General features: G+C 42.3%; 1 protein-coding gene across 1 annotated transcript in view; it reads right to left on the bottom strand.

Moving 5' to 3' along the window:
* Positions 1 to 5422: 5422 nt before the first annotated feature.
* The window catches only part of LOC125483825, a 10138-nt gene continuing 5163 nt past the window's right edge, over positions 5423 to 10397 (bottom strand). Inside the window, exons 3-5 of the mRNA XM_048600519.1 lie at positions 9945 to 10041; positions 7304 to 7442; positions 5423 to 5576 (exon numbers count right to left, since the gene is read on the bottom strand). Coding sequence (XP_048456476.1) covers positions 5527 to 5576; positions 7304 to 7442; positions 9945 to 10041 — 286 coding nt within the window. The 3' untranslated portion in view covers positions 5423 to 5526. The remainder of the gene's footprint in view (positions 5577 to 7303; positions 7443 to 9944; positions 10042 to 10397) is intronic.

The following is a 10397-nucleotide window of genomic DNA, read 5'->3' as shown; positions in this document are numbered from 1 at the left end:
GAGGGAGTGGCTTTTTTTTTATTGGGGAAAATATGCAGCAACTAGAAAAGATATTTCTGAAAAAAAAAAAATGTCCAGTGAAAATGTATGGCTTGAAATCAGAAATAAGAAAGGAATGATCATGTGGTGGGATTGTACTATGGGTCCCTCATTAGTCGGGGGAAATTGAGGAACAAATACGGAGCGAGATCTCAGATATATGAAAGAATGAAAAGGTTGTAGGAATCAGTGTTTTAATTTTCTAAACATTGACTGGAACTGCTACAGTGTTAAAGGTTTGGATGGTGAATAATTTGTTAACTGTGTTCAAGAATATTTTCTTTATCAATAAGTCAATGTTCCTACTGAAGAGAAAGAGAAAACTTGAGCTTCTCTTTGGTAATAAGGCACAGTAAGTGACGGAAGTGACTGTACAGGAGTACTTTGGGTCTGGTGATAATAACTCTGTCAGTCTTAAAACAGTCATGGAAAAGAATAAGCCTTCCAGAAAAGGTGAAAGTATTTAATTGGAATAAGGCCAATTTTAATAGTATGCGACAAGAACTTTCAAAAGTTCAAAATGGAGGAGACTGCAGGTAAAGGGTCATCTGATAAGTGGGAGGTTTTCAGAAGCATGGTAACGAGAGTTCAGAATCATTATGTTCTTGTTAGAGTGAAAGGTAAGGCTGGTAGAATTAGACAACAATGGATGAAAAGGATATTCAGCTTTTAGTCAAGAATAAAAAACTCATCATCAATTAGATACAAACAATTGGGTTTAAATGAATCTTTTGAACAGTATAAACAGTGTACAGGCATTCTTAAGTGGGAGATCACGAAGGCAGGAGGGGATATGAAATTGTCTTGACAGATAAGGTGACGGATAATGCAAAGATATACTACAAGTGCTTTAAGAGCAAGAAAGCAACTAGAGAGCGAGCATGGCTCTTTAAAGATTAAAGAGGTCATCTCAGCATTGAACCTCAGGAGATGACAGAAATATTACAAAGATATTCATATTTTGCATCAGTTTTTACGGTGGAGAAAGAAGTGCATGTTGGAGAATTCAGGAAAAAAAATAGTGTGTTTTGAAAACAGTTCACATGGACGTCTTCTAAAATATAAAGATGGATATCCTGTGGCACAGAAGATGGGGCAAGATTTTTAAATAAATATTTCTCCTCAGTGTTTAGTGAGGAGAGAATCATGGATGCTACGGAAATACGGGAAACAAGCGGGGATGTTTTGGACCACATACTTATTCTCAGAGAGGTGGTGTTTGCAGCCTTAAAGCGCATTAAGATGGATAAATCCCCTGGGCCTGATCAAATCCATCCTCGGACATGGTGGGAGGCTAGGGAAGAAATTGCAGAGGCCTTTGTAGAGATTTTTGCTTCAGCTTTAGCCACTGGTGAAGTTCCAAGAGACTGGAACAACATTAGCCATCATCCATTGTTTAAAGAAAGGTAGCAAAGACATGCCAGGGAACTGCAGGCCAGTGAGCCTGACAGCAGTGGGAGGCAAGTTATTGGAGAGGATAGTGAGGGACAGGATCAACCAACATTTGGATAGTCAAGGTCTGATTAAGGATTGTCAGGATGGGTTTGTGCGCGGGAAGTCACGTCTGACAAATCTTTCAGACTTTTTCTGAGAGGAAACCAAGAGCACAGGTGAGGGTACGGCAGTGATCTCACAGATGTGGACTTTAATAAGGCTTTTAACAAGGTCCTGCACGCAGTCTAGTCATGCAGTTTAGGTCGCATGGGATCCAGGGAGAGCTAGTGAATTGATTCGAAACTGGCTCAATGGTAGGAAGCAGAGGGTGATGGTTGAAGGTTACTTCTCAGACTGGAAGCCTGTGGTGTGCCACAGGAGTCAGTGCTGGGACCTTTGTTATTTGTTATTTACATAAATCATCTGGATGCGAATATACAGGGATGATTATTAAGTTTGTGGATGATACAAAATTAGTAGGTATTGAGAGGGGAAGATTATCAGAAAATTGATCTCGATCAGTTGGGGAAGTAGGCTGAGGGTTGGCAAATGCAATTCAATACAGATAAGTGTGAGGTGTTGCACTTTGGAAAGTCAAACCAATGTAGGACTTATACAGTAAATGGTAAGGTCCTGAGGATTGTTGTGGAACAGAGGGACCCAGGAGAACAAGTACATGGTTCATTGAAAGTGGTGTCACAGGTGACAAGGGTGGAGGAGAAGGCATTTAGCATGCTGGCCTTCATCGGTTGAGGCATTGAGTATAGGTGTTGGGACATTACGTTACAGGTGTATAAGTCATTGGTGAGGCTGCACTGGAATACTGTGTATGGTTTTGGTCACCCTGTCACAGGAAAGACATAGTTAAACTGGGAAGTGTCAAAGAAGATTTACTAGGATGTTACCAGGACTAGTAGGCCCGAATTGTAGGGACAGGTTGGTCAGGGGAGGACTTTATTCCTTGGAACGTAGGAGAATGACGGAGTGACTTTATTGAAAAAAAAACCCAAAAGAACTGTGGATGCTGTAAATCAGGAACAAAAATAAAGTTGCTCGGAAAGCTCAGCAAGTCTGGCAGCATCTGTGAAGGAGAAAACAGAGGTAACCTTTTGGGTCCAGTGACCGTTCCTCAGTGACTTTATTGAGGTGTCTAAAATCATGAGGGGCAAAGATAGGATGAATGCATATCGGCTTTATCTCAGGGATGGGGAATTGAAAACGCGAGGTCATAGGTTTAAGGTGAAAGGGGAAAGATTTAAGAAGGACCTGAGGGGTAACTTCTTCATGCACAGAGTGGTGCATGTATGGAATGGGCTGCGAGAGAAAGTGGTTGAGGCTGGTACAATAGCAGCATTTAAAAAACATTTGGACAGGTACATGGATGGGAAGGGTTGAGAGGGAAGTGGACCAAATCCAGCAGTTGGAACGAGCTTAATGGATACCATAGCCAGCATGGACCAGTTTGGGAAAAAGGCTTTTTTGCATGCTGTATTACTCTATGACTCTAAATCTTACGACCTGTCGAGTGCATCCCAACGTGTTGTGTAAAGTTAAAGAGAAAATGTGGGGATGCTTGCACAAATATTTACGGGTGAGGTGCCAGATGACTGAAGAGTGGCTAATGTTGTGCCTTCATTTAAGGGACGTAAGGAGAAGCCTGTTAACTATAGGCGTGTGAGTCTGACTTTGGTGGTGGATAAGTTGTTGGAGGCGATTGTGGAAGATAGCATTTGGAGAGGCAAGGAACGATTATGGATTTTCAGCATGGTTTTATGCAAGGGAAATAGTGTCTCACACATTTGATTGAGATTTTGATGAAGTAACCAAGATGATCGATGAGGGCACAGCAGTAAGTATTGTTTACCTGGACTTTCGTAAAGCTCTTGTCAAGGTTCCACAAGGGGTAGACTAATCAGTAAAGTTAGCTTACATGGGATCTCGGGTGAGCTTGCCAGTTGGATAAAAAATTTGCTTAATGTCACAAGACAGGCTATGGCAGTGGAGGGTTGTTTTTTGGACTGGAGGCCTGGTGTTCAGCAACGACCAGTGGTGTTCTGCAGGGATTGGTATTAAGTCTACTTTTGTTTGACATTTATATAAATGATTTTGATGAGAATACACAAGGTATGGTTAATACCTTTGCAGATGACACCAAAATTGGTGGCATTGTGGACAGTGAAGAAGGTTACCTAAGATTTCAGAGATCTTAATCAATTGGGTCTATGGGTTATGTGGCAGATGGAGTTGAACTTGAATAAATGTGGGTACTGTACTGTACTAAAACAAACAAGGGATGCAGGACTTATACAATTAAAAGTAGACCCTTGCGTATTGTAGACCATGGAGACTTTAGGCTTTAGTTACCGAATTCTTTGAAATTTGCGTGTTTAGTATGCTTACCTTCATTGCTCAGACCATTGTGCAGAGAAGTTGGGATGTCATGTTGAGGTCGTACAGTCCGTTGGTAAGGCCTCTTCTGCAGGACTGTATCCAATTCTGGTTGTCCTGTTATAGCAAGGATATTATTAAGCTGGAGAGAGTTCAAAGGTGGTTTACCGGGATGTTGCTGAGAATGGAGGGATTGAGTCATAAGGAGGGGCTGGGTCTCCTTTCACAGGAATGTAGCATGTTGAGGTTGACCTTATAGAGGTTTGTGAAATTCAGGTGTCCTTTCTCTGGTGTGGGGATTTCAAGACCGGGAAGCATATTTTTAAATCGAATGGAATAACATTTATTGTCAAACGTACTCACATAAGTACAGAGAAAAGTTTACAAGTTGCCACTTGTGGCACCATCTCAGGTACAAAGGTACCTAGGTACAACACGACCCAGGGCCCTACCATTAATTGTTTAAGTCCTGCCCTTGAGGAGTATAGAGAAGGTGAATAGCAGATGTCTTTTCCCTCGGGTGGGGGATTTCGAGACCAGGGGCATATTTTTAAGGTGACAGATGAAAGATTGAGAAAAGGCACGAGAGACAACCTTTTTTTTGCAGAACGCGGTTCTTGCGTGGAATGAACTTCCAGAGGAAGTGGTGGGTACAGGTACAGTTTACAACATTTAAAAGACGTTTGGATAATATGTAAATAAGAAATGTTCAGAGATAGACAATGTGCAGGCAGATGGGACTACATTAGTTTTCGAAAATGGTCAGCATGGACTGGTTGGACCAATGGGTCTGCTTCCATGCTGTCAGACTCTATGACTCTGTGATTGAAACGACCAGAATACTGAGAGGACTGGATAGATGCACATGGAGATGTTTCGAAGAGCAGGAGAGACTCGAACCTGAGGGCACCGCTCTCAGCAAAGGGATGACCCTTCAGAACGGAGAAGAAGAAGAATTTCTTCAGCCAGAGGGTGGTGATTCTGTGGAACTCAGTGTCACAGAAGGTTGTGGGGGCCAAGTAATTGAGTGTACTTGTGACTGGGACAAATAGGTTCTTGATTGGTAAGGGGATCAACAGGACAAGGTAGGAGAATGGGTGTGAGAAACATATCAGTCACAATCAAATTGTGGAGCAGTCTCAGTGGGCCGAAATGCCTAATTCTGCTCCTCTGTTTTGTGCTCTTATAGTTATTATGGATGACTTCAATCTGCATATCGGTTGAACAAATTGAATCAGCAACAATACCATACAGGAGAAATTCCTGGGCTGTGAAAGAGATGGTTTTCTAGATCAACATATTGAGTACCCAAAGAGAGGACAGACCATCCTCAATGGTGTATTGTGGAATAATCAGGGCTGGGTAAGCTCAGTTGGCTGGACAGCTGGTTTGTAATACAGAGTGACACCAGCAGCACATGCTCACTTCCTGTACTAGCTGAGGTCACCATAAAGGTTCCACCATCTTAACCTTGCCCATTGACTGAGGCACGGTAACCCTGAGGTTAAAGCACCATTAGTCGTCTCTCTCTCTCTAGAAACAGAACAGTCTGACGATCTTCTGGGACCACAGCAACTTTATTTCAAAATTTTAATTGTGTAATGAGAATGGATTAATTGGCAATCTAGCCGTGGAAAAGTGAAGACTTCTTCATGATAGAACTGTTCATGAAGATGGAGAGTGACAGAGATGATTCTGAGACGAGGGACCAAAATCTAAAGAGAGAAAATTACAGTGTTATGAGGTGCATGCAGGCTACAATAACTTGAAGAACTTAAGCTTTAAGGGGGTTGACAAATATTTAGAGAGCACTTGGAGGAACTGCAACTGTTGTTCATTCCTGTCTGGCACAAAATAAAGAATGGGAAAGGCGACCCTGCCATGGCTAACCATGGATATTAGTGATAGTACCAGATCCAAGGAAAACGTGTAAAAATTGGCTAAGGAGAGCAGCAGACCTGAAGACAGGGAGCAAATCAGATTTCAGCAAAAGAGGACTAAGGGATTGTCTAAGAAGGGGAAAATAAAGTCTCAGGGTAAACTTGGAGGAAACATACAAACTAATTGTAAAAGCTCCAAAAGGGATATGAAGAGAAAAAAAAAATGAAAACAAGTCCCTTACGATCAGAAACAAGGGAAGTTATAATGTGGAATAAAGCGATGGACGGACCAATTAACTGTATATTTTGGTTCTGTCATCACAAATGATGATATAAATAATATCACTAAAATGCTGGGGATCACATGACAGGGAGGAAGTGAGGAAATCAGTATTAGTAGGGAAATAATGTTGGGGAAATTGATGGGATTAAAAGCCAACAAATCCCAGCACCTCATAATATACGCCCCAGAGTAGTTAACAAAGTGGCAGGAGAGATAGTGGATGCAATCTGAAACTAGGGGCTTGAATCTAAATTGAGGAAATTAATGGTCATCTTTCATAATGCTATAGACTCTGGAACAGTTCCCATGGATTGGAGGGGAGCTGATGTAAGCCCACTATGTAAAAAAGAAGGTAGAGAGAAAACATGGACTTATAGATCGGTTAGCCCAACACTGGAAAACAGTAACAGGATTAGACAAAGTCAGAGTCAGTCAGCTTGCATTTAGAAAAGGGAAATGAGAAACAAGAACTGAGACCTGTTTGTCCTTGGACACAAGTCACTCAAAGTAAGCATGCAGGTGGAGGCAGGAAATGAAGGCGGCAAATGCTCGGTTGGCCTTCATCGCGAAAGGATTTGAGAACAGAAACAGGGATGACTTGCTGAAATTGTACAGGGTCTTAGTCAGACCACACCTGGAGCATTGTGTGCAGTTTTGGAATACTTATGTGACGAAGGATGTTCTGGCTATGGAGGCTGTCCAATTAAGGTTTACCAGACTGATTCCTGGGATGGCAGGACCGATGTATTATGACAGAATAGATCAGACAGGATGAAGTTCACTGGGATTCAGAAGAACATGAGAAGATCTCACAGAAAACCAATACAATTCTAATAGGATGAACAAGTTAAATACAGGAAGGAGGTTGATGAGGGAGTGCAGAACCAGGGAGTCACAGTTTAAGGATATAGAGTATGCTGTTTAGGACTGAGATGATGGAAAATTTCTCCTGAGACTGGTGAGCTTGTGGAATGTTCTTCCACAGAAAGCAGTTAAAGCAAAAACATTGGATGTTTCCAAGAGGAACACAGCTATAGCTCTGAGGACTAAAGCAATCAAAGGATGTGGGTCTAAAGTGAGAACAGGCTACTCGTTGAAAGATCAGCCATGATCATACTGAATAGGGGAGCAGGATCAAATGACAACATGGCCTACTCCTGTTCCTATTTTCCATGTTTCTATTCTGTTCATGGTGGGATATTAAAACAAAATGACTGTAATTAATACAGATATCAACACTACCTTATTACCACTGAATGAAAATCCTGAAACTCCTTACCAAACAGCAATCTGGGCAGAGCTTCACCACACGGACTGCAGCAGTTCAAAAAGGTCAAGGAGGGGCAGTGATTTTGAAAGCTTTTGAACTGGCTGCTTTGTCTCTCAATTTCTATCCAGTTATCAAATTGTTGAATGGTCTGAGGAATGCAACATAGGAAGTAAGATAATATTTATGGAAGCTTGCTGAAACTGTTACATTCACTGCTGACTTTGAAGTTTGCTAAAGTTTCATGTGTCCGTGGACAACTCATTATCCAAGGATTGCACAAAGACTTGATATCAATTGTTTGAAACTGTTTAATTGAACTGAAAATTTACATTAATTTTATTTTCTGTTTAATATATCCCTTGTGGGTGTCTGTGAATCGGTGAGAGTGGAGGTTATAAACGAAGAAGGTTGTGTTTAAATCACAGATATTGATGAGATTGCCTAGTTGATTGTGTTTGTTTTGCTCAAGTTATTGTTATTTCTTCTTTATAGAAATTTGGTGTCCAAGATCGGTCATTCATAAAGTCTGGTCAGGAGCATTTGGGCAATTTTGAGGGTCTTTCAATATTTTAAATTTCACTGTTGTGAATCCAGTCATAGTGAGACTAATTTGTTTTGCTTTGCTATCCTGACGTCGTAACAACTATTTAATTGTCAAAATTAGCTCAGAAACAGAAATGATCTCCAGTGCAAAACAAACAATTCCTGACCGTGGGAAGATAAAGCTGGGAAATTAGCAGCATGTCACCAGAGATGGGTAGGATCAGAAACCTCATTTAGACACAATTGGCAGAAATAACAACAAAATACCAAACAAGGTTCAAAGAAGTGTCCATACAGTTTAGAGCTGGAGGAACACAGCAGGTCAGGCAGCATCAGAGGAGCAAGAAAGTCGACATTTCGAGTCAGGAGCCTTCATCAGAGTCCAGGCATTGAAATCAAGAGATAGTAAGAACTGCTGAAGCTGGAGTCAGAGATAACACAGTGTGGAGCTGGAAGAACACAGCAGGCTGAGCAGCAGAGGAGCAGAATGTTGATATTTTGGGTCGGCGCTCTTCTTCAGAAATGGGGGAGGGGGAAGGGAGCTCTGAAAGAAAGAGAGAGGAGGGGTGGGGCTGGGGAAGGGAGGTGGGATGGGGAGAGATGAGTGCAGCGAGGCAATGGTGGGGATTGGTCAGTGAGGTGGGAGGAGCAGATAGGTTGGAGAGAAGATGGACAGGTTGTATGAGGTCAAGGAGGCAGGGATGAGAGGGATGAGGCCAGGGGTGGGGAGATTTTGAAACTGGTGAAGTCCACATTGAGAACATTAGTTTGTAGGCTCCTAATGCAGAATATGAGGTGCTGCTCATCCAGTTTCCGGGTGACGTCATTGTGAAACTGGAGGCGGCCCAGGGTGGACATGTCGCCCAGGGAGTGGGAGGGGGTGTTGGAATGGTTCGCGACCGGAAGGTGTTGTCATTTGTCGCAAAGAGCGTATGTGCTCTACAAACCGGTCTCCGAGCCTCCGCTTGGTCTCAACAATGTAGGGGAGACCACATCAGAAGCAGCGGATGCAATCGACCACATTGACGGATGAACAGGTGAACCTCGTCTGATGTGAAAGGTTTGTTTGGTGCCTTGGATGGAAGTTCAGGGGGAGGGAGAGGGGCAGGTGTAGCACTTCCTGCTGCATTATAACATCATAAAAGTTGCATTATAACACTCTCGACGAACAGATTGGAAGTTTCCACTGTGTGAAGGGTGCAATATTGATATAAATGAATTGCCATTGATTTAGACATATCACAGTTCCTTCATCATCACTTGGTGAATAACTCATTACCTAACAGTCTTGTGGGACCTATTAAGGGACAATAATTGCCAGCAGCAAGTGGTCAGGCAATGTCCAGCTGTAAAAACCTCATGAGTGTCAATGGAAGTAACAATAAAATAAGACAGTTACACACATTATAGGAGACATAGCAGATTAAAATGATCAAGTTGATGAGGGAGAGCAGAGATGGACCAGAACAATGTCGCGTGTTGTAAAGCAGCTCTTGACACAAGCCACATAACAAGGGGGTGACAAAATGAGTCGCATTAGTCCCAGAGTCAGATAACTGAGAAGAACATGAGAAGGTGAATTGTGTAGATTACTGGTTAAAAACATTGAAATTATTTCATTATGTTCAACTTTAAAATCAAATGCTGGAGTCTGCAGCTCAGAAGATATCAGAAGCATTGGGATCAGAGGAAACCCATAGTTTAGGAAATAACTGGGAATCAGGGTGATGTCACTGGGCAATTGCTCGTGTGAGATAACATCACCGACTTGAACAGAGAGCATTTGGTCTGCACAAACAGGTGATCTCGACAAAGGATGTGAGGGTCTGAGGAGAGATTTGAAAGGAGATGAATCAGAATGGTTCAAGAATAGAAGGATATGAGGAGTTGTAAGGTCAGGTTGGGGAAACTGAAGTTCTGCACAGAGCAAAGGAGATTGAGATAAAGTGTCTAGGTTTATAATAGGTTTAAATAAGGTAGACAAAGAGCTGCTGTTCCTCTTTACCAACAGTAAAACCGAGAGACACACAGATTTAAGATACGAGGCAATAGTTACTGGGAGATATAAGAAAGGAATTTTATAACTTTTATCTTGCTCAATACTTACATTGAAAGGCCAATAATATCCAGTGCTGAGTGGCACTGTCAGATCTTGGTATGTTATGTGGTTTGAGTTTGCACTCTGTAAATCTTCTTCTAACATGCTGTAAATTAAGTTTACAAAAGCCATCTCAGTCAGTCCAGGACAGAATTTCAGAAGAGACAAATATTTCTGTTATTTGGAGTATGCTGTGTGTAAATCCTCCCCTCCTCACTCCCTGCAAAAGCAGTTTATAAACTCCATCCCTTTCAGTCCAGCAGAGACATTCACAACATTCTTTCTCCTGGCCCAGGATGACCGCACATGCGCCCTGCTGCCCTTTGCCTCCTACGAAGATGGCGGCCGTTACCCGCGGCCTGCCGCTGAGAGGGAGCCTCGATTTGTCCCGTTTTGTGAAACGGGCGCAGATAGTTTCTTTATGCGGGGTCTGCCACATCCACAAAGTGTTTAGAAAGCCTC

The sequence above is a fragment of the Rhincodon typus genome, chromosome 8, assembly GCF_021869965.1.
Source record: "Rhincodon typus isolate 14 chromosome 8, sRhiTyp1.1, whole genome shotgun sequence".
NCBI classification, from domain to species: Eukaryota; Metazoa; Chordata; class Chondrichthyes; order Orectolobiformes; family Rhincodontidae; genus Rhincodon; species Rhincodon typus.
This window is presented reverse-complemented; position numbering and strand designations above follow the sequence as displayed.